General features: G+C 42.6%; 2 protein-coding genes across 5 annotated transcripts in view; one reads left to right on the top strand and one right to left on the bottom strand.

The window, feature by feature from the left end:
- Positions 1 to 27,236, top strand: part of OPHN1 (oligophrenin 1) — a 224,918-nt gene that overhangs the window by 24,006 nt on the left and 173,676 nt on the right. The gene's annotated exons all lie outside the window — the stretch shown is intronic.
- On the bottom strand, positions 17,987 to 25,545 carry LOC107517460 (myosin light polypeptide 6-like). The gene is given in 3 exon segments (XM_036227250.1): positions 17,987 to 18,375; positions 25,068 to 25,144; positions 25,424 to 25,545. Coding segments are annotated over 3 exon segments (588 nt in total).

Raw genomic sequence — 27,236 nt, 5'->3', positions numbered from 1 at the left:
ATTAAGCGGCTGCTCATACTGTGAACTTCTTAAAAGAAAGAAGAATGTTCACACTGACCTTCAAGGGCTTCCAGATTATGCACCCAGCATTCAGTTCCAGCCTAGTCTCTGGCTACCTCCATTTGTATCCTGTTTTCAAGCTACATTGGGCTCCTCACTGTTCTCCAAACCCATGCTCAGCTCCGTTTGCCTTAGTCTTTTTTGCTCAGGCATCTTTTTTCCTGGGATGTGCTCACCTCCATTCATCTCTGTTTGTTGCAATCCTCCCATCTTTGCGAGGACCATCTCAAATCTCACTTCTCCTTGTATTCCTCCCAGGGCCTCCCCATGGAATGTGGTTTCTTCCTCATGTGAACTTTCATGGGACTATCTGTGTCTCGTGAGGCTTGTACGGTCCTTGACATTATAGGTATCTGTAGACTCGTCTTCAGTGCTACATTGGATGCTGTCCTTTGAAAACTATAATTGTTTTTTAAATAATTTGTCTATTACTTCACAATGTGACTTGTAGAGCCTTGGGTGTACCCAGGTTTCAGAAAGTATTTGTGAAACCGAGTAGTTTAGTTTTTCATAGTTCCAGACGCAAACGCCACCTTCTCAGAATTACCACTCTCCGCATTAGTGCTCGCGTATATGTTGTTTATAGCATACTTGTGAATCCATATTTGTGAATATCTTCCTTTTGTTCTTGGGATAGGGATTGGTTCTGATTCATCTTTCTGTATCCCATGCTATTTAGCACAGCGCCCGGCTCATGGTAAACATGGAGTGACTATTTAATTGAGTAACTTTCTCAATATAATTATCCTTCGATTTCTATTTTTTTCTTACTCTTCTTTTCAATGAAGGTACTCTTGTGACCAATCAGCCACACCCATAAGGTAATTAGTATACAGAACATCTTCTCTCCAAAATATTTGAGACCCACACTAAGAACCTTTCTTTGTCACTGTCATCAATGATGACATTCCTCTGCCTGCTTGGAAGCAGGGGCTGTATAAGTACATCTGGAATGGAGGTTGTGAGCAGTAGTGGAAGTCAATGGCATTAAAGAATCCTGTTTGTGCATCTAGCAGTAGCGATCAGTGATAGCATGTTATCAGTGAGAATGGCCAACATTATGATGCAGTATCCAACATCTTCCAAAATATCAGTGTCTTACAACAACAAAGCCTTATTTCTTTTCAGGATGTGTATCCATGGAGGTTTGGCTGGGTGCTCTGCTTATCATAGATGCTAAGAGTCTGAGGCTGATGGAGCACCATTCTCTTGATCATTGGGACAGGGGAAAAAGAATCTGAGAGTTTGTTCTCTGGCTCTTAAAGCTTCTACTAGAAATGACACACATCACTTCTGCTCTTACTGCAGTGGCAAAGTCAGTCACATGGTCATAGCCGCCTTGAGAGAAGGTGGCGAAGTGCAGTATTTGGTCAACAGTGCTAGTGACTACCACACGTGGTAAAGACTTTAGGAAAAGAATATCATAAAATCCTCATCCCGATGCTTAGGAAGGGTGGGGAGAGGGATAAGGAAATGCTCAACTCTGTCCGAATTTAAGTTGCTAAAAGACACTTTCTGAGCACCTTTCATGCACTGGGTGCGGGGATAGTGTGGCGGACAAGACTGTTGGGGACTCCGTCTTCAGGGACCTGACTTACGTGCCAGAGGCCGGTGAAAGCACGTAAGCGGACAAATGACATAACGGTAAGTTGTGCTAAAAATTGTGGGGACAAAGCAGCAGCTGAGAGAATAACAGAGGGGACTTCCTTTTGGCGACGTGCTCAGAGAAGTCTTCATAGTAGAGGTGACATTTAATTTGAAAACCGAGTGATACAAAGGCACCAAGCACACAGAGATGTGGGCGGACTGGGAAGAACATTCCAGACAGAGGGAGGACTGTGTGCGACGACTCTGAGGTTGCAACGAGGCTGATGTTTTGCCCCCTTCACAGCCATTAAAGAGGAGCAGCGTGTTCGGAAGGTATTGTGTAGTCGCCTCATCATGTAGGGCCCGCAGGCCAGGTGGGGAGATGTGGTTTCAACCACCAGAGGGTTTAAAGCAGGAAGAGTCACCTGATGCGATTTTGAGCTTACTCTACCTGCACCCTGGAGAGTGACTTGAGGATGAGGATGGGCAAGAATGGACAACGGGACACTCGTTACGTCGTGGTTGCAGGAGCACACGCGTGATGATGATGGCATAGATTAGGGTGGAGATGGACAGTCCGAATGACCACAGTGTCCCTCAGTTAGGGCCTTAGGTCTCTGACACTGTGTAAATGTGATCTTCATTCACGGTCAGGGGACCAAGGCAAGTGACTTCTTTATAAGGCTGACAGCCCTCTGTTCCTGTGTGTTTTTTTTTTTCACCATTAAATGCATCATCATTGCACAAGTGGAACACACAGAAGGGCCTGGAGAACATTTTTGTGGGTTTGAAAATTTCGAGTGAAAAATTTGTTGGCCTGAAATCTTTGGAAACCGTTCCATAGGGTTATCGTAGCCGCAGCTGGAATCCATTATCGGAGCAGGAGATGAAAGTCCAAATATCTAAAGATCACTTGAGCGCTGTGGCACTGGGGACGAGGGTCATCTTTGGGTGGACTGATCTCGCATTGGACACAGCGTAGGTCGAAGAAGAGGCACACACGTGTAGTCACGAACAACTGTAAAAGCATCTCCTAAGAAGACTAGCAAATAAAAGCTAACGAATGGAGGTGGAGAGAGAAGGCAGGAGACAACGTAAGATCAGAATCGGCTCCAGTTTCAATGCAGCACATGCCCCCAACTGGTGGTTTTCCTGCAGATGCCCTGATTTTGAAACAGCTGGGCCCTCAGTCTTTCTTCGAAGACCCCTCCCCCAACCCCAAGCACCATCATGAAGTTCCCTGTTTGTTAATGTGAGGGCGTGGAAGGAGCCTGATCTGAGAGGAGGGAAAAGTAGCAAGGGGGATGGGGGAGCCTATTTGGTGCACTTGGCTGGAAATCTTTCAGCAAACACCCGTGGACCCTACTTTACAGCCACTCAGAAGTTAGAAGCAGAAAATCGAAGAAGGAAAAGGTTGTCAATATCGCTATGATTTTTATCTAAATAGAACTTACATTGCAGGCCGAGAGGAGATGAAAGAAATCTGGGTGAACTGTGCTGGAGGCTGTTCCAACACGGCTGTTGCTATGCAGGCCTGGTCCTGCTCCCGAGGGAAGAGCCGCTCGCCGTGGGAGGCAGTCTTACCCAGCCACTCAGAGAAGATTGGCCCTGAGCCCTTAGTTCATGGCTCTGGCAGTTCCTCACCTCTGTCCTCAAGCCCCAGATGAGGAGAGAAGACGTGCAGGTGCACCCCGTTTCCATGACCTCGATGCTGGCGGGCCCGGCGGGGAGGTCCTGCCTCGCTCTGTCTCAGGGAGAGATGGCCCAGGGCTCCATTGGTCTAAATCCTTGAGATGCCTTCAAAGGAAGACTCTATGCTCCACGGGCATCCTTAAATCATCCTGAAATCCCCTTCACGTGAAGTGGTGCCAATCAGAATATATAATGGAAGGAAAGACACTATATCAATTGCAATAGAAGAGAGAAAAAACCTAAGTATGAACTTAATATGTAAGCTCTTCGTGGAGGAAGAAGGAAACATCACTAAAGAATGCAAAAGAAGACGCACTAATGGAAAGGCATGCCGTGTTCTTAAGTGGATGGAAATATACAAATGTCAATTCATTGAAGTACATAGGTAAATTAAGCTCAGTTCAAATGGAAACACATATTTTTGTTAAGCTGGTTATAAAAGACCTTTGTGAAAACAAGCGAGTGTGAAAGCCAGAGGAATTACAAAAAAGGAGAGTAGTTAGGGGAGTTTAGTTTCATCAGAGCTTTAAAATAACACATTACTAAGGTATAGTAGTTAAAACAGCGTGATACTGTACATGATTTTAAGGACAAATCAGTGAAACAGACCAGAAAGTTTAGAAATAGATTTAGATCACAAAGAAGTTTCACATCTGATAAAACGACATTTCAGATTAGTGGGGAATAGATGAATCATTTAATGAAGTTTGTTGGGTCACCTTGGGTCTGCCATTTAGGGGAAAAAACAAGCTGCATCTATAGCTCATACTCAACACCCAAGTAATTTATAGGTAGATCAACGATTTAAATGTAAAAATAGGGCCATAAAACTTCTAGGAAAAAAAATGGGAGTGTTTGCAAACTAATTTTAGAGTACGGAAGGATTTTAAAATATAATTCAAAATTAGGAAGCGGTAAGAGGAAAAGATGATATGTTTGAGATCATGAAACTCAAACTTCTGTATGGAAAAGGAACATCAAGAATAAAGTCAAAAGTCAAATGAGTGACACTCATACATCGCTGCTGTGGAAATTGCACAGCCTCTGAGGAGGCAGTTCAGCGGTTTAAATCAAAATAAAAAATGTATACTTATGGGGGGGTGGATCGCTTTGGAAATCATGAAAGCCTAACCACTGTGCTGTACACCTGAAACTAAAATAATATTGAATGTCAACACTGATTGAAAAAAAATTAATTATAAAAATAAAGCTGACTCACATGTAGAACAAAATTTAAAAAGTACGTATTTCAACCCAGGAATTCTACTTCTTTTATTCTATAGATGTACACCCGATATATCTACGCATGTGCTAAAAGGTATGTGTACAAAGATGAATTATGTTGTCACCGTAATAAATTACCACAAATTTAGTGGCTTAAAACAACACGTAATGACAGTTCTGGAGAGCTGAAGTCCGCAGTCAGTCTCACTGGGCTAAAGTCAAGGCTGGTTCCTTTTGGAGGCTCTGAGGGGAGAATGTTCCCTTGTCTTTTCCAGCTTCTAGTGGCTGCCTGTATTGCTTGGCTTGTGGGCCCATCCTCCATCTTTAAAACACATCACTCCAGTGTCTGCTTCTCCCCCATGAACCTGCCTGCCTCCCTCTTAAAAGGGCCCTTGTGATGATATTGGGCCCATCCAGGTAACTGGCGGTAATCACCCCATCCTAAGATCCTGCATCACATCTGCGGAATTCCTCTGGTTCTGTCAGATTCCTGCGATTAGGGTGTGAACATTTTTTGAGGTCATTATTCAGCCAACTGTAGACGTGTTCTTGCATACTCCATCTGTGGCAGGAACAGAAACTGCTAACGATAATCGCCTCTGGAGAGAGGAACTGGAGGAACTTGGGGACCGAGGGACAACTGTCACACAAAGGAGAAAAGCATACAACTGTTAATCTTAATCCATCCAGACTTTAGCACTGTTTATTTTTGGTCTATTTCCTTCTATTGTTTTTTTTTCTATTCAGAATTATATCTGCGGTAGACAGAATAATAGCTTTCCACAGAGCTCCAGACCCTAACCTCTAGAACCTGTGAATGTGATGCCACACATGGCAAGAGGGACTTTGCAGATGTGAGCAAGGATCATGACACAGACAGATGACCCTGGATTATCTGCTTGGGCTCAGTGTAGTTACACGGATCCTTGTAAGATGGAGGAGGAGGGTCAGAGAGAAAGTGATGTGCAAACGGAAGCAAGAGGTTGAGCGTTGCGTCCAGGAGCTGAGGAGTGCACACAGCCTTCTTGGCTGGAGTGAGGAAGGCCTGAGTTCCTGGACTGTGACAGAACAAGTTCAGTTAAAAGTACTGAATCTATGGTGATTTCTTAGTTTCATTATTTATTTGTCGTATTTTCTGCACTGTAAGTAATACAAAGGCAGGGACCAATTATGTCTTTTTTTTTCTTTTTAGCTGTGTTGAGATATTGTCATACGTACACTTAATGTGTATGCAGTGATTTTATACATGTATATATTGCAAAATGATGATCATGGTAAGGTTGGTTAGCACCTCCATCTCCTTACATAATTGCTTTTTTTTGTTTGTTTAGGCAAGGCAACCCTTGGTTGACCTCACAGATTGCAAGGACCTTGTCAGCTTACAATCCCTTATTTTTTTTTATTTTTTACGCCTACAGCAAGTACCTGGTCTTCCTAGGTGGTCTCCTATCCAAGTAGTAACCAGGCCTGACCCTGCTTAGCTTCCGAGATCAGACAGGACAGGGCTTGTTCAGGGTAGCTTGGCCATAGACTGCATTTTTTTTTTGAGTGTGCGGTCATAACATTTGAGATCTACTGTCTTAACACCTTTCAAGTGTGTAATGCAGTGCTGTTCACTGTAGTCACAAGGCTGCACGTTACAGCCCCAGGAGTTAGTTATTTATCTCATAGCTGGAATTTTGTAGCCTATGGCCAACATCTCATTTCCTCCCAACCCCTGGGTACCACCAATCAACTCTCTTTCTGAGTTCAGCTTCTTCGTATTCCACATTTAAGTGGTATCAGGCACTCTCTGTCTTTCTCTGCCTGACATTTCGTTAGCATAATGCCCTCAAGGTCCATCTTCGATGTTAAGTAGGGCAGGATCTCCTTTTTTATAGCTGAATAATACTCGGTTGTGAGTGTGCCTGTATCTCATTTTCTTTATCCATGCAACACTTAATCGTTTCCACATCCTGGCTGTTGTGAATGCACTGAACATGGAAGTGCAGAATCTCTTTGAGATTTTGTTTTTATTTCTTTTGGATAAATACTCAGAAGTGCAATTGCTGGGTCATAAGGCAGTTCCATTTTTAATTTTTTGAGGAACCTCCAGACTATTTTCCATAGTGGCTGCACCCATTTGCAATCCCGCCCACAGTGTGTGAGGTGAGGGTTCCCTTTTCTCTGCATCCTTGCAAACACTTGTTGTTTTTGATTTATTGATGATAGTCATTCTGACAGGTGTGAACTAATATCTCATTGTGGTTTTAATTTGCATTTGTCTGATGATTAGTGACCTTGAACATCTTTTCATATGTCTGTTGGCCACCTGTATGTTCTCTGGAGAAATGTCTATACAGGCCTTCTACTTATGTCTTGCACACCATTATATTTCCAATGTCTTTTCCACGGTGGGCCCTTAATAACTCTTCATTTACTAAATTAGTGACTATACCATAATTTATCTTAGCATTTTTAAATTTTAGATATTAAGATTTTTCCAATGTTTTGCCTTTTTGGGGGGTGCAAAAAGCCTTATCGTTTAAATTTGGTCAGAGGCATGAGAGAGGGCTCCAGGGTAGGTAGAAAGCTGCCTAGTGTTTGCAGGGAGAGGGTCAGGCACAAGACCCAGCCCCAGGGGGATGCAGAGGAGTCCCTCAAAAGCCTCTGGGCTCCAAAGGCACCTAGTCATGCTTGGAGGGTGAGCCTTGCAAAGAGATACTCACCCAGCCCCACCTGGGGGCCCGGCCAGGCTGCGGAAGTTAGTCAGATGGTCGCCCATCTTCTTCATGAGTTTCACCTCCTCATCTAGGAAGCGGCTCTCCCGGAAGTCACAGAGATGACTTCCTGGCGGAACCCAGGGCCTGCTTCCGGGTCTTCTCCGTGACCATGGCGGCTTCCATGGTATTCCGTTTCACCGCGTTCATCTTGGCCAGGCTTCTTCTGCAGGTCCTGGGAGAGGGCACGGCCGCCAGCTGGTTTTGCATCTTCGAGAGACTGTTGAGCATCCTCGCGCTTCTCCTCGGCCTGCTCGTGGCGGCGGTGGCCCAGGCCTCCCAGAGCCACATCGCGGCGGTGGCAATGGAAGCGCAGAGAGAGGTAGGTGCAGGAGGCCCGCGGATGCAGGTTGCCCAGGCGGTCAACGGCGGCCCCCACCTCGGTGGAGTAATTCTGACGGATCCGACGACAGTTCGTAGTTGTTCGGCAATAAGGAGTTAAACTCAAAACACGGCGTTGGCTGCTCTTGGTGACGGATTCGGGGGACCGCTGAGGGCGCTGCCCAATGTTCTGCTTTTTTTAAAGTAGCTCTTGCCATATATAACAATACATCTTTTAAATGCTTTATGTAATCCTTTCCAAAGCCTCATGAGTGGTAGATGCTATTAAGTCCAAGTCACACAGTAAGGGGCAGAAACCCAGATCTAACACTCTTAACCACTGCATTCTACAGCCTGCTAAAAGATTGGCCCATACCGATAATTTTCATAACTCGATATTCATCCAAATCACACATCATGAACATCTCCCCATATCATTATAAATTATTTGTCTGCATCGATCGAGATGGCCATGTTTATTTCTTCATTTTAGTCATGTGATACGTTCCATTGATTTTTTCTTTTTTTTTAGTATGTTGAGACACCCTTGTGTTCCAGGAAGAGAAGCTATTTGGTCATGGCGTATAATCATTTTAATATGCTGTTGAATTTGGTTTGCTAGCATTGTGTTGAGGATTTTTGTTCAGGGAGATGGAGAGGGAGAGGGAGGAGGGGTAGGGGAGGGGGGAGAGAGAGCGAGCGCATTGAGGATTTTGTTTAGACGTAAAATTTGAGATGTCTTTTTGAAATGAATAAAACAAGGATATAGCTTTTGTCAGTCTAAAATTTTTATCAGCTGCATAGCATGAGCAGAACTTCATTCTCCTTTGCTTATCCTCTGATTTATGAGACAGAGGTGAGAGAAGGAAGCATTCTGACAGTTAAAAATCAGTTTCCTAAAGCATTATAAGTTGCTAGAGTTTACCTCATTTTTTTGTTATATTCCACCCTTGGCAAATGTTGGATGGAGACAAGATATTGTTTGCCTCTCCCCTTATTCAGTTTACAAAATAAACTGACCCACCCAGCTGGCCTGTAAGAGGGGCCAACTAAGTCTGCGAAGGTTAATAACAGTTGTGGGTAGATTGGGGGCTTGCAGAGGTCAATTGGTGGATGGCAGGGAGAAGAACTGATTTGTCAGAGCCAAATACGGGTATTAGTTCCCCCAGTAGATGAGAATTTGCTGGTAGCAGAATGTTCTTAGAAGACACGGCTCAGCAATGAGGATGGTTGTTCAGTGTTGGGTTTGGCCTAAATTTTGAAACATTAGACCCTGGAGTTTGGATACCAGCCCAGTGAGGCCACTGGCAGACACTGCTCGTGCAGATTCAGGAGTTTCAAATTTCTGGAACTCCAGGGTATATTCTAGGAGACCACTGCCAAGGTGGGGCTGGCCACAGAAGCCTGGCTTTTCTGCCGCAGAAAAGTATGCTTTTTGAAATACATCCTTAAAAGGCAAGGGTTTATTCACAATAATCTCTTGGCCGGTTTCAGGAAGGGGTTAAATTTGGCTTTGCTAAGCAATGGATTTGGATGGAGTTATTATAATTTGTGTCCAGAAAAATCGGAAAAGCTCCTTTTTTCTCAAAGGCATCTTCTCAAAAGATTCTGTTTAACTGTTGGCCTTTCTGGGGTGCTGCAGGCTTTGATGTTTCTCTCTGGCTGCTGGTATTGTATCGGTGAGATTGTTAGCTTTCAACAGTCTATAGTTAAGACCCTGGAATTAGAGTTTTATTCCAACTAATTTATCTTCAGATCGATAAGTAGCACAGTTCATTCTTTCTGATCCACCAGGCAGAAGGTACCGTGTAGATTTGTGGGAAGATTTTCAGAGCAGGCATCAAAAATAGTAAATTATATTAATAAGCCAGCCTCTTCGACTCCACCCTCTTGACTCTGGGGATGCAGCTGATAAACAAACACTCATGTTTTTTCATTGGCCAGAAACACATGGATCTAGCCGAGTGAACATTTTGCTGTTCTGTGAACACTTTTCAGACCTTTTATTACTTGCCTCTGATGCAGACTCGCTTGGATTTCAAATGTGAACAACAGAGCCAAATGGAATTTACTGTTTGTGGTTTTTCTAAACAAATGGTTGTTAAGGAACATCTGGTCACACTTAATAAGGTTTCTTCTCTGTGTGTGTCTGTGTGTGTGTGTGTGTGTGTGTGTGTGTAATGTGTCTTCAGTTGTAAGGTTCATTGCCAGATTCAGATCTTATTATTGCATTGGGTTTGAGAAGAGATTTTGTTAATTACATATTGCAGAGCATGAAATGCAAAATAATTTTTTTTTTCTTTTCTCCTCATTTACCAAGCTAAAGACAAGTGCTCTTTCCCCACTTTCAGACTTAACAGGACAGTCGCCATGTAGCAGTATTCTTTTTACATTGGCCCATGGCAAAGGATTTTAGGGGTTGACGAGATCTTAATTATTTTGTTCAGTTACTTCTGGAAGGGGGTGAACAATATACTCTTGGCGTTTTGGACAAGATTGTTCATTGTGTCTGTCCCTCCCTTCCCTGAAATAAATGCCAGGAAGTGTTCCTTGCATCATTGTGCCAATCTGAGTCACTTCCACACCTTTCCAGTGCCCCCTAAGAGTAGCCCTACATTGAGACTGAGAACAACTGGTTTATTTTAAACCTCTCAGATTTATTCTTTGGAGTGCAGACTGAGGATCAGGGATGCCTGTTCAAGGTCACACAGCTACTGACAGAATTGGACTGAAATGCGGCTCTCCTGAGTCTCCACCCAGTATCCTTTCTTGCTATATATTTTGAAGGACTCATCGAAATACTTTTATGATGTCTTTTGTGCTTTTAGGAATTTTTGACTGGGCATCCATATGGTCATAAGGTGGTGGAATCTGGAATGTAATTAAAGAACACTATCCCCCAGCTTTTATTCATGCAAGAAAGTTCGTGCTTGTCTGTTGTGTGACAGTTTGGAAAAGTGGAAGTTGTCATAGTTTTCGATCTTTGGAATAATAGAGACAGGAAGGGATAGCACTATGAAGGAAATCACTTAAGGATTTAGAGAATAATCTTGTTGAATCTTGTTCAAAATGCAATGAAATCCTTGCAGTCCATTCTCTTCTTTTCTCCCCGTAGTTCCTTCCCTTTGTTCACTGGGATCAAATGTGATCATCAGCTTCTTTCCTTTTTCTTCAGTCAGTCCTCCCTGTCAGGTATAGATGGCACACACATTTCTCTTCATTTTCTAGTTACTTAGCCCAGGTGGGAGTGTGTGTGGACTGGTCAGCTGGCCGGGGAAGCTTCCGGCTTGTGGAGCAGATTCTGAACCCACTCCTGGGTCACGTGTTGGCTTCGGCACCAGTAACACTGAGGCAAAGAAGTAAACACAGAATCCGTTTCTCTGCCCTGGGCTTTCTGCCTGAGGTCACCAAGTGTGACTGCATCGCTCCTGGATGGGAAGAAGAATTGAAAGAACAAGTTGGAACTTTCTAAGGGTCCCCGGGGGCTTGTTCTCTTCTGGACAGCCTGTTGTTTTCCATTAGTTTCCTCCCTGTTTTCCTTGGCTGGCTTCCCTTTGGAGGATGTCCCCTAGCGCTGCCCGTGTGATTCCTTTTTGGTCACGCCAGAATGTGTTCCGAGTGGCCTTAGTCTGCATTTGATCTGAGATGAGAAGCGACCCGTTTTCCTCCCCCTTTATCTCTGGTCCCATTCAGTAGCATTTTTGGGGGGAGCTCCGGGTTTTGCACGACGACCCTCACTAGTCCCGCCAATGGGCCAGGCGCTGCAAAATTCTTGCCCATCACCAGGAAGGAATGGGCGCCGCGTGGGCACTGCAGGCTTTGGGCAAATGGTGTTAATAAGTTGCTTTTGGAGCGAGAAAGAGACCCTGTTACACTCCGCTTTCTGTTCCAACTCATCTATAGCTCCAAGGCCTGCTGTCCTTTCAGGTTATTTTTAAATTATCTTTATTGAGATAGAATTCATGTACTATATAATTCACTTTACAGTGTACCATTCAGTGATTATTATTATGTTCATAGTCACACAGCCATTACCAGAGTCCATTTTCAAGTATTTCTATCATTGGAAAAAGAATCCCTGTGTCCATTACGAAGGCTGAGTCTCGAACCCAGGTTGACATCAGTAATAATAGCTAATATTTGGTGAGAGCTTTGCACTGGGAGGGCGTTTGCATGTGTTATTTAATACATGTCACGGCCCTGTGAAGCAGGGACTGACATCACCCCCATTTTACAGACGAGGAAACAGGTGTAGAGACATTTAAAACTTGTCCAGAAACAAACGGGTTATAAGTGATGAAGCCCAGATTGAAATCCAGGCGTAGGTCTCCATGGCTTTTAACAAACCGTCACACTGTTACCTTCCGGTCGTGTGATAGGACCAAGCACAGTTTTCCTTCCTCGTCATCAATGTAAGCTATGATTTGAGATGCCCTATCACAACCAGGTGAGTGAATCGGCATGTCTAGATCGTTTGCTCCGTGTCAGACACTGGGACAGAATCGAAGTGGCCTGCAGAGAGGACCGAAGCAGAGATCTTATCCTCTAGAAGCTTCCAGACTCGTTGGTGGCCGGTTTATAATGTAAGACCACACTTCAGAGATGCCATAGAGCGCCACAGATGGCTGAAATTCTTCAGCTCAGTGGAAGGAGAGGTTAATGTGGGCTGGGGTGATGTAAGGAGGCTTCCAGAAAGAAGTAGATTCTAGCCGAACCTAGATGGGAGTAGGATCAAAGGTGCAGGGTGGGAACACCACTAAGCATGCTGGGAAGGCCTCGAGATGGGTGGGAGATGGGCGGCAGGGAGACTTCTGGGCAAGTCAGACAGTGAAGGGCCTTGCACATCAGGCAAGGGAGTTCATCCATTCATTCCTTTAACGGGTGTTTATTGAGCAGTTACTATGTGCCAAGCACTCACATAGACACTGGGGCCAGCGCAGTGGGTAAAACTCAGAAAAAAATCCCCGTCTTCAAAGAACTTGAATTCTATTCAGGCAAGCAGATGAAGAACTAGTCAGTCTTATGATCAGACGGTGTGCCATCAGAGAAGCGGGAATAGGGAGCGTCCAGTGTAGGGCGTGGTGACTGCAAATCTAAAGAGTTTGAACCTTTTCCTTTAGGTAACACAGGCACTGAGAAATTTCTCCTGTTTCATTTTGGCATAGGGATTACCCTTGGGATTGCTTAAGGGAAGAAGCGCTTTAGAAGTGAGAAGTGAGGTGTGTTGAGGCCTAGAGGCAGGTATGAAGGTCAGGGGCAAGTGAGAGCTGAGTCTAACAGCTGTGGTATACCGAAAACGCACTGGATCTGGGTCCACACGGTTTAGACTCTGATAGTAACCTGAGGTCACTTCGCTTCTCTAAGAATGATATCATTCTTCTGTAGAGAATGATAGAAATGCGAACTACCGAAAGTGTTATCAGGATCACTTGAGATAACTGGAATGAAAACTTGGTCAGTTGTATAATACTGTTTGAATGTGAAGAGTTACTGTTGTGGCCAGTGACTGTGAAAATTGCATTTAATCTCTCTCTGCCTCGGTCATAATAGGCCCTACCTCATAGGGTTGTTCTGAGAATTACATACGTGTGTGTGTGTGTGTGTGTGTGTGTGTGTGTGCTGGCACAGTTCCTGGCACACAGTAGGCATGCTCTATAAACAGTAGCCCTTCTGACCAAAATCCGATAGAGTAACCAGGCATATTCACGGGTGAGGCGCTTTGCGAGAAGTCGAGTGATTTCTTTAATTTCAGCATCACAAACATTTCCTGAGTGCCTGAGGCAGAGTTGGGTCAGACTTGCTGTTTGCTGCCTTCAGGGGCCTCTCCTTCTTGTTTTAAAAGGTTTTCCTCGGTGAAAGTCTTTGACACTTTAAGATTTTAGTCCCACCTCACATGAGCATCTCTCCTAAGAGTTTCTTGTAAAAGTCTCAGTGGTTTCTCAGTGTGATTACTCAGTCAAGAATTCCTGTTATCTCTGTACACATAGCTACTGGCAGCTTCCTCCAAGACTGCTGCTGACTTTCCTTAAGAATGGAATCGTGGGCTCATATTTGTTTGTGTTTAATTTTATAAGAAACTGCCTTGCCATTTTCCGGACGGCTGTATTAATTTCTATTCCTGCTAGTCACGTGTGATAATTCCAGTTTCTCTCTGTCCTTGCCAGCACTTGCTATTGTCAGTATATTTACGGTGGCCATGCTAACAGGTGTGTCATGGCATCTCTTCTGGGCCTTAATTTGCTTTTCCTTAACATCTTTTTATGTGCTTACCTGCCATCTGTATGTTTTCTTTGGTTAAGAACCTGTTCACATATTTTGCCCATTATCTAATTGGGTTGTTTTCTTACTTTTTGGTGAGTCTTTTGTCAGAGATGTAATTTTGCAAATATTTGTTTTTCCAGTGTGTGGCTTATCTCTTTGAAAATCCTCTTTTTAGGATCTTGCACAGAGAAAAAAGGACTTGCTTTTGATGAAGTCCAGTTTCTTTCCTTTTTCCTTACAGCTTGTCCTTATGGAGTCATGTCTAAGAACATGTCGCATAAACCCAGGTCACTAAGAGTGTATCTTATTTATTTAGCCTATGGATGTCTAATTACTCCATGCCATTTACTGTCGCTTCTTAACTATGACAGCTTGGGACATCCTGAACTCACTTTTCCTTTCTCGGAAATGGGGGTAATGATAGGATCTACTCCCTAAGGTAGAAGTGAAGATTTTAGACCATGGCATAAACGCCCAGCACGCAGTAGCTAACAGTAGCCATTAATATTATTTATTTGACAGTTTCCAATTTTGAGATTTTACTGTGTAGTTTACTGAATTCGACACCAGGTAATACCTTGTCCCTTTGAATCCCTTCCAAGGATGTTGGGGCGCATGGGTCAGTGCTGAGGTAGGTTCTGTGGGGCCGATGGGTTCTGTGGAGATGATGCTGAAATCCCTTGTAGTCAGAACCTATAGTTCCCAGCTGGGAAGGGAGCTGAGGCCAAGGCTAGTTTGGTGCAGAGGAGGAGCGTGTAGCCAAAAAGAGGAAATGAAAAATGAAGTCCGATGTCATGGTTGTCTGCAAGAATTCCAGAGATTCTCCCTGGTGGAAGAAGGGTGAGGGCAAAGGGGTTCTGGACCCCGACGATGAGTAAAGCAGGGTATCTGATTCCTCTCTTACCGAGCGCTGGCCTCGTAGCCTTGTTTGAAGGTGTCGGCCTTGGCTTTGCGCCTCACGGCGCCCTTCGCTCGCTGTGCGGGGCGCCTTTGCCTTCTGTTTTCCAAACGCATTCATCCGGGCCGGGAGCGCCACTGCTTGTCGCCTGGTGATGCGCCAGGCCCCCAGGGGGGGCGTCTTTCTGAAGCATGGCTGCTCAGCAGAGCTGAAAAGGCCAAAGAACCTTCTCAGGAAGCCGATTGTGCCTGTGGTAGGTCTTTGTCCCAGAGCCGTTTCACGAGCTGAATACCAGTGCCACTTGGTGACCTCACTGTCGTCCCTCTGGCACTGCCACGCCACGTTGGTTCCCCAGGAACTCGCCTTAGTCTCCTTGAGAAAGAGCTGGCAGCTTCAAATTTCTTTTGTTTGTTTTTCCCTTCCTCTATGATTAGTGCCCTGAAATCCTAGGTGAATTGGTCTTTTGTCGTCTCAACCAGTCTGACCAGCGGTCCCTCCCAGTCTGGTCAGATGTGAAGTTCAACCCGCTTCGAGTAGTGTCATTGGAAAGTGACAGTGCAGTTGACATTGCCTCTGAGCTGCAGGATATGGCAAAACAAATATGTTCTGTCGCACAGGACCGAAGGCCACCTTAATTAACGTGGTAGCTTACGTGTAAATCTCCAAAGTAGTAATGGCCCCTGACTTCTGCCCTTTGAGCTTTCAACAGCCCTGTGCTCTTCCCTCTTTATTTACTTCTTACAGAGAGGTGGGATGGGCATTTTTCTTCATATTTTACAGATATGGAAGTTGTTGTGGAGTTGAGGCTGGAGGGACAGGGACATCACCCACACCGACCGAGAGGCCGATTGCCTGCTTTTTTGGAGTTGTTGTATTTTGGTAAAATATAGCATAAATTTGTGTCTTCAAACATCTGCATGTGTACAGTCCGCTGGCATTAATTATATTCATGATGTTGTATAATCATCACCATTCTCTGTTTCCAAAATTTTGTCATCACCCCAAACAGAAACTATAGTGATTACAGCCCATCTCCAGTCACCCCCTTCCCTCAGCCCCCGGTAACCTCTGTATGAATTTGGCTGCTCTGTACATTTCACATAAGTGGAGTCATGTAATATCTGCCTTTTTATCTGGCTCATTTCACTTCCCGTAATATTTTCAAGGTTCATCCATGTCATAGCACATATTAGTATATCATTTCTTCTTATTGCCAAAGAATATGAAATATATATATTTTTATTTATTCATCCATTGATAAGCATGTAGTTTGTTTCCACATGTTTCCTTGGCTAGTGCTGCTGTGCACATTTGTGTACAAGTTTTGTTCGAATGCCTGTTTTCAGTTCTTTTGGGTATATACCTACGAGTTGATTTGTTGGCTCATATGGTAATTCTAGGTTTAGCTTTTTGAGCAACTTTCAAAGTGTTTTCTATAGCAGCTGCACCATTTTAAATTTCCACCAGGAATGTACAAGGGTTCCAAATTCTTCATATCTTCACTACTGCTATTTATTTATTTGTTTGCTTGCTTGTTTGTTTATTTATTTATATAATCTTCCTAATAGGAATGAAGGGGGAGATGTCATCATAGTTTTTATTTTTATTTCCCTAATGACTAAGGTATAAGCATGTTTTTCATAGGCTTATTGGAAGTTTGTCTATCTTCTTTGGAAAAATGTCTATTCAAGTCTTTTGCCTATTTTAAAATTGAATGATCTTTTTCTTGCTGAGTTGTAGGAATTCTTTACATATTCTGGAAATACCACATACCCAATTTCCAAGTATTTTCTCTCATTCTATATAGTTTGTCTTTTTACTTGCTTGATGATGTCCTTTGATGACAAAAGTTTTAAATTAACACAGCTAAGAATTCATTGCTAAGTCTAAAGTCGTGAAGGCAGGCCTGTGTGTGTTCTTCTAAGAGTGTTATGCTTTTAGTTCTGAATTTAGGTTTTAGCCTCTTGGAGTAAGTTTTTGTGTGTGATGTGACTTAGGGATTCACGTTCATCCTTCTGCACATGGAAATACAGTAGTCTCAGGTCCATTTCTGGAACAGTCCTTCCTCCATTGAATGGATTTGGCATCCTCGTCAGATTCTGACTTAAAAAGTCTATTTTTGCTGATGTTTATATATCTCTTTCAGCTCTCTTTTATTTACTGTTTTCATGAAATAGTTTTTTCCATTCTTTATTTCTTTGGATCTATTTCTGGATCTAAAGTGAGTCTACTGTAAATAGCATATAGTTGAAACCTGGGTTTTTTTTTCTTTGTGGTTATAATTGACATATTAGTTTCTGGTATACAGCATAATGACTTGATATTTGTATATGTTGTGAAATGATCACTACAATAAGTCTGATTAACATCCAACACCACGCATAGTTACAAGAACACTTTTTTCTTGTGATGAAAACTTTTAAGATCTCATTTCCTAGTAACTTTCAAATATACAATATAGTATTATTAACTATAGTTGCCATGCTGGGTTTTTTTGTATCACTTTTCAAATTCCACGGATAAGTGAATCAGATGATATTTATCTTTCTCTGACTTATTTCACTTAGCCTAATGCCTTCAGGGTACATTCATATTGTCACGCATGCCAAGATTTCATCCTTTTTTATGGTTGAATAACATTCCATTCTATGTATATATATTGTATCTTCTTTATCTGTTATTCTATCAGTGGACATTTAGGATGCTTTCATATCTTGGCTATTATACATAATGAGGCAATGAACATGGAGGTACAGATCTCTTTTCAAATTAGTGTTTTCATTTTCTTTGGATAACTGTCCAGAAGTGGCATCGTTGGATCATATGGTAGTTCTGTTTTTAATTTTTTAAGGAAACTCCACATTGTTTTCCATGGTTGCTGCACTAATTTACAATCCCACCAACAGTGCACAAGAGACCCCTTTTCTCCACATCCTCAGCAACACTCATTTCTTATTTTTTGATAATAGCCATTATAACAGGTGAGAGGTGTTACCTAATTGCGGTTTTGATCTACATTTCCTTGATGGATTCCTAACTTTGAGCATCTTCCCCCTACCCCCGCCGCCCTCCAAGGGAGGAACCGGCTCTTTATTTTGAAATAGAAAATAGGTGGCCTCCTAGTGGTAGGAATATGCTTCAACTGCGGGGTGCCCAGTATCTGACCCCATTGCATCCGTAGAGCTCAGATGCTTAGGATGTGCTTCAGGAAGGCTTCGTACTTGACATAACCATTGCTCTCCTCATGTCCTGCCAGAACAGTCGCCACTTCCTCTTCAATATTCTTCTCTCTCAGGGTGATGAGGACACGTCTGAGCTCTGCTCCCATGACTTTGCCATTCCCTTCTTTGTCAAACACTCAAAAGCCCCTCCGGTAGTCCTCATATGTGCCTTGATCCCGATTCTTGGCCAGCGCCTGGAGCATGGGCAGGAAAGACTCAAAGTCCACATGCTGGGACTTTAACTCATTCTTGGGGTTCTTGAGAACATTGAGTACTTTGGCATTCGTGGGGTGCTGGCCCAGAGCCCTCATCACACCCCCATGCTGGCTGTACAGGATCTTTCCATCCCGTACTCAGTCAGACAGAACTTTGAGCATCTTTATGTACCTGTTGGCCATCTGAATGTCTTTGGGAAAATGTCTGTTCAGATCTTCTGCCCATTTTTTAATTGGATTGCTTTTTTGTTTTGTTAGTTTGCTGTTGAGTTATATGAGTTCTTTATATATTTTGAGATGTACGATTTGCAACTATTTTATCCCATTCAGGTTGCCTTTACATTTTGTTGGTGATTTTCTTTGCTGTACAGATGCTTTTTAGTCTGATAAGAGTCCCACTTGTTTATTTTCAGTTTTATTGCCATTGCTTTTGGAATCAGATCCAAAAAAATCATCACCAAGACTGATGTCAAATAGCTTACTAACACCTGTGTTTTCTTCTAGGAGTTTTGTGGCTTCAGGTCTTACATTTCAGTCTTTAATCCATTTTGTGTTTATTCTTGTATATGGGGTAAGAAAGTAGTCCAGTTTCATTATTTTGCATGCATTTGTTCAGTTCTCCCAACAACATTTATTGAAGAGAGTGTCCTCTCCCCACTGTATATTTTGGCCAACTTTGTTGTAAATTAATTGGTCATATTTGCATGGGGTTACTGCTGGGCTCTCTATTCTGTTTCATTGATCTATGTGTCTGTTTTTATGCCGAATACCATACTGTTTAATTATTATTTGCTCGGAATAACTCTTTTCATCCTTTACTTCTTCGAGATCTGTTTCTCTCTTTGGATTTAAAGTGGGTCTTTTGTACATGACATGTAGTTAGATGCTATTTTAAATCCATTCCACAAAGTCTCTACTTTTTTATTGGAGTATTTGATTCCTTTACATTTAAAGTAATTATTGATAGGTAAGGAGTTACTTCTACCATGTTGTTTTTTGTATGTCTTATACTTTTCCCCTTTATTTTCTCCATTACTTCCTTCTTTTGTGTTTAGTTGATTTTTTTTTATAGTGAACCATTTTTATTCCCGTCTCATTTCATGTATATTTTTAGATATTTCATTCATGGATACCATGGGGAACACATTTACCATCTTAAATTTAGAACAAATGAGTTTGAATTGATACCAAGTTAACTCTAATAACATGTAGATTTTTGCTCTTTAAAAGCTTTGGCTCTCTCCTGTGTATATTGTTGTCACAAATTGCATCTGTATACACTGTGTATCTGATAACATAGATTTATAATTTATTTTGCACTTATCTTTGAATTATATAGAAAATTTTTAAAAAGAAATTTTAAGCTCAAATTTTAATAATGCTAGCTTTTATGTTTGCATATATAGTTTCCTTTACAGGAAATCTTCATATCTCCATACGGTTTTAAGTTATTGTCTAGCATTGTTTTATTTTAATCTAAAGGACTCTCATGAGCATTTCTTATAGGAGAGTTATATTGGTAGTGAACCCCTTTAGCTTTTGTTTACCTGGGAATGTCTTAATTTATCCATTTTTGAAGGGAAGTTTTGCTCAATGTAGAATTCTTGGTTGACAGTTTTATTTTTGTTCTAACACTTTAAAAAACAGTCATCTCACTGTCTTCTGGCCTCCATGGCTTCCGGTGGGAAATTTGCTGCTAAATTGTTATGAGGATCTTCTCCATACAAGTTACTTCTCTCCTCTTGCTTTTAAGATTTTCTCTTTGGCTTTTGGAGGTTTGATTATAACGTGTTTCAGTGTGAGAGTCTCTTTGAATTTTTTTCTCCTTGAAGTTTTTTGAGCTTCTTGGACATATAGATTTATGCCTTTTATTAGATCTGGCATATTTATGGCCATTAATTCTTCAAATATTCTTTCTGCTTCCTTTTCTCTCTTCACTTTCCGGCAGTCCCATGATATGTATTCTGATTGGCTTGATGGCGTCCCACAGGTCTCTTAGACTCTGTTAACTTTTAAATTTCTGTATCTTTAATGATAGTCTCATTTTGTTCATACATCATATTTCTGATTTTCCTTCGTTTCGTGTGTTTTTCTTTAGCTCTTTTAGCATGTTTAAGAGTCGTTTTGAAATCTTCGGTAAATCCTCACACATTTTCTGTCAGTTTTGTTTCTTCGAATGGACAATGCCTTCCTGTTTCTTTGTATGCTTTGTAACTTTTTCGTTGAAAACTGAACATTTGAATATTGTAAGGTGGTAACTCTGGGAATCAGATTCTCTCCCTTCCACAGGATTCGCTTTATTCTAAAGACTCTTTTGGCAAAGACTATATCCTTTTTCCTTGTCCTCTGAGGTCACAGAGTCTCTGTTTCTCGGCTTTTGTTCAACTAGCATTTTGACACAGATTTCCTTGAATGCCAGGATCTAAGAACAGTCAAATAAATAAACAGACACCTCTCCTAGTCTTTCTAGACTGGCTCTATGCCCAGGCCATTCTTGAGCAATTAGTCAGGCTTGCCTTGAGACTGAGGATTGGCCAAAGGTGAATGTTTAGATAGGCTTAGGTCTTTTCTAAGTATGCATCTTGCCCTGGGCATGCATGTGTGTTTTTTTTTAAATTCCCCGTATACACAGTGGCTTTTGAATATCCTAATTGTCCAAGGAAACTTTCCCTCGTTTTGTTTTCTCTTTAGCTTTTGCTCGCATGGCTTAAGCAGTTGTATTGTGCGGTTCCACTTTGACCTTGCCTCAGGCGTCCGAGTCAGTAGGTCAGCCTGCACTTCTCCAGCCTGAGTTCTGTGTGAGGAGGCACAGACACAAGCATCTGATCTCGTCTTTTGGGGAGCCCCCTGGCACATGTGAACAGAAACACACATTGATTGTGATTAAGATGTGTTCTACTTCTGGAAACCGGCCAGGGCCCAACACTGGGAACAGAGGTTGTCACTGCCTTAAGAGCAAAATGCCACTGTGCCAGAGGGGGGTGGGTAAGCAGCAGTAAAAACGCCACAAAAGGTTCCTGCTGTGTTCAGGTTGCTTTTTTCCTGATTCAGCATTTGTTCGGTTTCTGTAAACTTTTGACTGTTTTCCGCAGTTCTGATGAAGTTGGTTCTGGCATTTTCCACTTGGTTTTGATGTTCCTGGGTGGGAGAATGAGACGAGCTTGGAGCTGCCTCCTCTGCCATTGTGTTAACGTCATTCTCTGATTATACTTTTTAATCCAGACTGCCTACTTTCGAATCCTGGCTCCACCATTCACTAACTCTATAACTTTGGGCTAGTGACTTAACTTCTCTTGTTTTCTCTAGAGCAAAATTGATTATAACAGTATGTATTTCAGAGGGTGGTAGTAAGAATTAACTTTTAAAATCTGTGCGCAATAATCATTGCCTGTCTTTTAAAATTACACTTTAGTTTTATGTGTCACTAAGAAAGAAAAAAATGTCAGTTACATTATGGTACGCCATTGGTAGGAAGGTGTAATTTGATTTTAGAGGTATTAAAATATGTGTCTTATTCACATCTGTTGTTCATTGAGAAAAAAATGTCTTAGAACTGACGAAGTATGGTGTCGTCATCATCATCACCTTCACTGTGATCAGCAGTCATCATCTGGCTCAGTCTTCACATTTTGCAGGCGGGGCAACTGAGGCCCAGAGTGTTTACGTGACCTGCTCGTGCCTACGTAGGAAGTCATGTCTTAACCAAAGCCAGAATGTGGGCCGGTTCATTTCTGTTCCAGTTACCATGCTGTCAGGGGCCCAGCTGTCTCTCGAAGCCAGCAGTTTGTCTTGTGAATAATGCCATGTGAATCACTCAGTGGTTGTAGGTATTTTCGATGTTTGCTGGCATTGTGCTTAAAGTGGCAAGCGAAGGAGGAAGTGGGCTATTAAAAACAGCTAAAATCTAGCAGGATGAGTTGGGTCTGTTCTAAAAGCATAGGTTGTGGGGCTCGAGATCAGCTGTCAGTTTTTAGCCACCAGATCTTGGCCAGACAGGTCAGCTCTCTGAGCTGCATAGCTTGAGAAATCTCAAAAATGGAATCGTTGCTATTCTGTAGAGTTGCTTAGAAAGTGAAATGGTATCACTTACAGCAGAGTGATCGGGACATGCTAGATAACCACTGAATGCTAGTTCTCTTTTCTGCTTCTTGGACAGAACTCGGTTTACCGACTTTCTCTCTTCTCAGCTCAGACTTTCCTTCTGATCGCGATTGTGTAGAATTTGATCACCATGATTATCTTTGGTGAATTAGTCTGTGGCCGAGGGCAAAGGTAGCAGAAGCCATCATTTTTCTAGGGGGACATTTCTACTGCTGAGTGAGGAGGAGAACACAGCTGTTTATGGAAAATGAACAAAATGGTAATTGTGTTAGGTCAGCTAGTGCATTGTGAGATTTTTTGCTTCTTGTCGTTGTTTACTTCAGAGGCTGCCTCACGTTAAATGTGCCTCCTACTCACTTGTCATACTGGTCTTCTCTTGACTTCCCCAGTGTGCTGCCTTCTTCTATGCTTTGTTCAGAATGTGTCTCTCTGCCCAGATGCTCTCACTTTCTGTACCTGGAAAACAGCTACATATTCTTCAAGTCTCTGCACACATGTCACCTTTTGATTTTGTAAAGCCTTGTTAGTCGACTCTTTCAAAGGAATAACATTATTCATGTACCAGGAATAGAATATATGAAATGTATTTCTCCACCATTAGAGAGTATGTTTATTTGAGGGCAATAATCATGTATATTTTTTCTTTCTATTATAGGAGCCCAGTGCAAGAAATAGTAATAGCTAAAGTTTACTATTTTATTTATTTATATGCGTGCACACATGCGTGCACACATACACACACACATCCTCACAGTCCTTCTGTGAAATACATACTGTTGTTATTCCCATTTCACAGATGAGGAAGAGTGAGGATTAGAGAAGTTTGGTAGATCACCTGAATCACAGGGCTGGGTGATTTTTTTGTAAGTTATTTTATTTTTCAATAACAGTTGTCATTCACTATTATATTGGTTTCCAGTGTACAGCAGAGTGATTAGTCATTTATATAATTTACAAAGTGATCCCCCCAATAAATGTAGTCCACACCTGGCCCCATGCACAGTTATTACAGCATTACTGACTGCATTCCCTGCGCTGTACCTCACATCCCCGTGACTGTTTTGTAACTGCCAGTGTGGGCTTCTTAACCCCTTCACCTTTGCTCCCGGTCCCCGTCCCGTCTGGCAGCCATCAGTTTGTTCTCTGTATCTGTGAGTCTCTTTCTGTTTTGTTTGTTCATTCATTTTGTTTTTTAGATTCCACACAGAAGTGAAATCATAAGGTACTTTTTTTTCTGTGTCTGACATTTCGCTTAGCATAATACCCTCCAGGTCCATCCATGTTGTTGTAAGTGGTTAAGATTTCATGCTTTTTATGGCTGAATAGTATTCCTGTGTGTGTATATGTATAGATGAATTCACTTATATGTGAAATCTAAAAAAACAAAATAAATGAGCCAAGAAAACAGAAATGAACTCATAGATAACAGAGAACATTTTCATGGTCGCCAGATGGGATGGGGTTTGGGGGGCTGGGTGAAAAGGTGAAGGGATTAAGAAGTCCACATTGGCAGTTACACAATCATCATGGGGATGTGACATACCACGTAGGCAATATAGTTGGTATTATAATAATTGCGTGTGGTGCCGGGCGGGCATTAGAATAATGGGGGGGATCACTTTGTAAGTTATATAAATGTCTAATCACTATGTTGTACACTTGAAACTAATATAATGTTGTCTTCGAACTGTAATTAAAAAGAAAAAAAGTCAAAAAAATGATTAAGGACCACGAAGGCGGGAACCAGTGATGGTTACTGCTTGCCACTCAGGCATGTGCCATTGTACCACAGCAATGATCTTGACGAATAAGAACAAAATGCCAGAAGCTGGTAACCCGTTTCCCCATTTGGCCTGGGAATACTTGCTGGCAGCGCTTGCGGCTGCAGCGTTTACCCCGAGATAACTCGCAGATCACAGTCCCAACCTGACCCCCAAAGTTTGCCGCGAAATATCTCGCTTTTATTATTGTTGTTGCATCGCTCCGGTATATGGTAGTCTTTGGAAGCAGATAGCATCATTCTATTTATAGAATTCTGTTTTTAGTCGTGACGTTTCCATTTACAAAATATGGTAATTCTCAATTGCTGAAAATGTCAAATCCTAGAAAACGTAGCATTCCTACACGCGATGTGAAGTTAACGCTGGCGGCGAGCAGCACTTTCTTTTTTCTAAATGGGGAAAAGCGTTAAACAGTCAGCATCATCGAAGTCAACGAGACTAACAAAAACTCAAAAAGGTCCTATATCACATCTGGAGAAACTTCTGATGACCTGGATTTAAAGCCCAGGAGTATATCCTTTTCAGCACCGTGACGGTCACGGCCAAAGCCAAGAGTTTGTGATGTTGCAGGAAGAAGCTGGACCCGACTCTGAGGATGAATTTGCTGCTGGCTCCGGGTGGTTTAAATGATTCAAGAATTGTTATTCATTTCATAATATGAAAGTGAGCGTTGAGTTTGTGAGCGCTGATGTGAAGGCAGCTGAAGAATTTGGGGAAACTCTAGATAAGCTGATCGTGGGGAAAATTACTTGCCAGAGCGTATATTCAGTATGGATGAAATCTCCCTAATCTGGAAACGCATGCCTAAAAGCACTTTCATTCACGAGGAGGTCAAGTCAGTAGCAGGTTTCAAGGTTTTGAAGGACAGGGTAACAGTCTTGCTTGGGGGCAGTGTCGCAGGCACGGTGACAACCCCAGGGCCTTTAAACATGCCACTAAGCATGCACTTCCAGTGTACTGCAGGGGCAGTAAGAGGTAACGGTGACCCAGCTCCTCTCCAAAGACGCCCTCCTGGACTTCTGGGCTGGAAAAATGGAGAAGTACTGTTAAAAGTTTAACATATTTTTCAGGGTTTTGCTTATGGTTCATAACGCTGCTGGACATAACTTCTTTCCCTGGTCACCTTCATCCCAATGGCAGAGTGGTGTTTCTCCCTCCAAACACCACAACTTAGACCCAGCCGAGGGGTCAAGGAGTTGTAGCAGCTTCTAAGGCCTGTGACCCGAGGGGGACCTTGGCCCAGGGCGTTGCTGTGACTGAGGAAGACATGGCGGAGACACCGCCGCAGTTCTGGAAGGATCACGACATCTGTGACTGCACCCGGAACTGTGCTTGGGCGTGGGGTGGTGTCACCAAAATGTGTATGGGTGGCATCTGGTAGAAGACAGCTGAGCGGTTTGTCCGTGACTTCAAAGGGTTTTCCATGGACGCGAAAGTTGTAAAAATCAACGAGGCTGGGGCTGAGAAAGCAAACGACTTTCCCTCGGGTGTAGATGATGAGGACCCCGGGGAGCCCCTAGAGGTGGTTCCTGGGAATTAACTGAGGGGTCGTTGGTGCTGGAACTGGAGTGTGTAGCTAAAGAAGAGGCAAGAGAAAAGGGAACTACGGGAGAAGGGAAAAAGAACCCCCCCCCCAAGAAACTCCACGGTGAAGCGGTTAGCAGACGCCTTCCCAGACTTCAACGTGCTCCTCCACATGTTGGAGAACGTAGACCCCAAAACCAGAAGGTTTTCACGGAGAGAGGAATGTTATCTGCCGATAAGCAAATCTGTGAGGAAAGAAAGACGCAAACCAGGCAAAGCGCCGTGGGCATATTCTTAAAAGAATGACTGACACTTGCTCAGGGAGAGTCTCAGGCAGGTCCTTCGGGAGATGTTCCAGAAGAAGGCAGTGTTGTCACGGGAGATGACAGCTCCGTGTGTGTTACCGCCCCTGCAGACCTTGCAGTGGGACAAGACGTGCAGGTGGAGGACAGTGTAATCGATGACCCTGACCCTGTGTAGGGCTAAGCTCACATGTGTGCTTGCGTCTCACTTTTTAAGAAAAAGGTTTAAAAAGTAAAAAAAAAGTTTTTTTAAATAGAAAATGTTTATAGACTAAGGATATAAGAAAAATTTTTTGTAAAGCTGTACAATGTGTGTGTGGGTTTTTAAACTAAGTTATTATGAGGTGAAAAGAGACAACAAAAAAGTTCATAAAGTCAAAAATTTACAGTAAGCTACAGTTAATTTATTTTTGAACAAAGAAGAATATTCTCTTATAAATTTAGTGTAGCCAAATGACCCAGTGTTTGTGACGTCCACAGCGGTGTGCGTTTATGTCCTACGCCTTCCCGGCCACTCACTCGTTTACCAGCGCAACTCCTAGGCCTGCTCCAGTCATGCTAAGCGCCCTATACAGGTGTACCATTTAAAAACATCTTTGACGCCATATTTTACTGTACCTTTTTTACATTTTGAAATGCTCAGATACACAAACAGCATTGCATTACAATTGCGTACAGTATTCAGTACTGTAACATACTGTACAGGTGTGTATACTAGGAGCGATAGGCTGCAACATATAGCCTAGGTGTGTAAAAGGCCACACCATCTAGGTTTGCGTAAACGTACTCACTCTATGTTGTTCTTGCAGCGAAATCGCCTAATGGTGCATTTCTCAGAATGTGTCCCCGTTATTAAGAGATATGTGACTGTTTGTCATTATCCCCATAAATATTTCAGTATGTCTCTCTGCTAAGGACTTTTAAGTATATATAACCCCTGCAAATCATCATATTTAATACAAATGGCCAGCGATTTCTTAATATCGCCCATTCCCTAGTCTGTATTTACATTCTCCAGATTGCCTCAAACTGTCCCTTTTTATAATTAATAGGTTTGATTTTTTTAGAACAGTTTTAGGTTTACAGAAAACCTGTGGGGCGAGTACGGAGCATTTTCATAGGCACCCTAACTACACCCCCTACACCCTCTATTATTAGCATTTTGTATAGTTTACATAAGGGTTCACTCTTCATGTCGTATATACTCCAGGTCTTAAGAAATATATGCTAATACATACGGACCACTGTGGCGGCTACGGGATAGTCTCTATTCTAAACATCCCCGGTGCT

The sequence above is a fragment of the Rousettus aegyptiacus genome, unplaced genomic scaffold (genome assembly GCF_014176215.1).
Source record: "Rousettus aegyptiacus isolate mRouAeg1 unplaced genomic scaffold, mRouAeg1.p scaffold_m13_p_9, whole genome shotgun sequence".
Taxonomy (NCBI): domain Eukaryota; kingdom Metazoa; phylum Chordata; class Mammalia; order Chiroptera; family Pteropodidae; genus Rousettus; species Rousettus aegyptiacus.
Note: the sequence above shows the minus strand (reverse complement) of the source record. Positions and strands in the feature narration are given on the sequence as shown.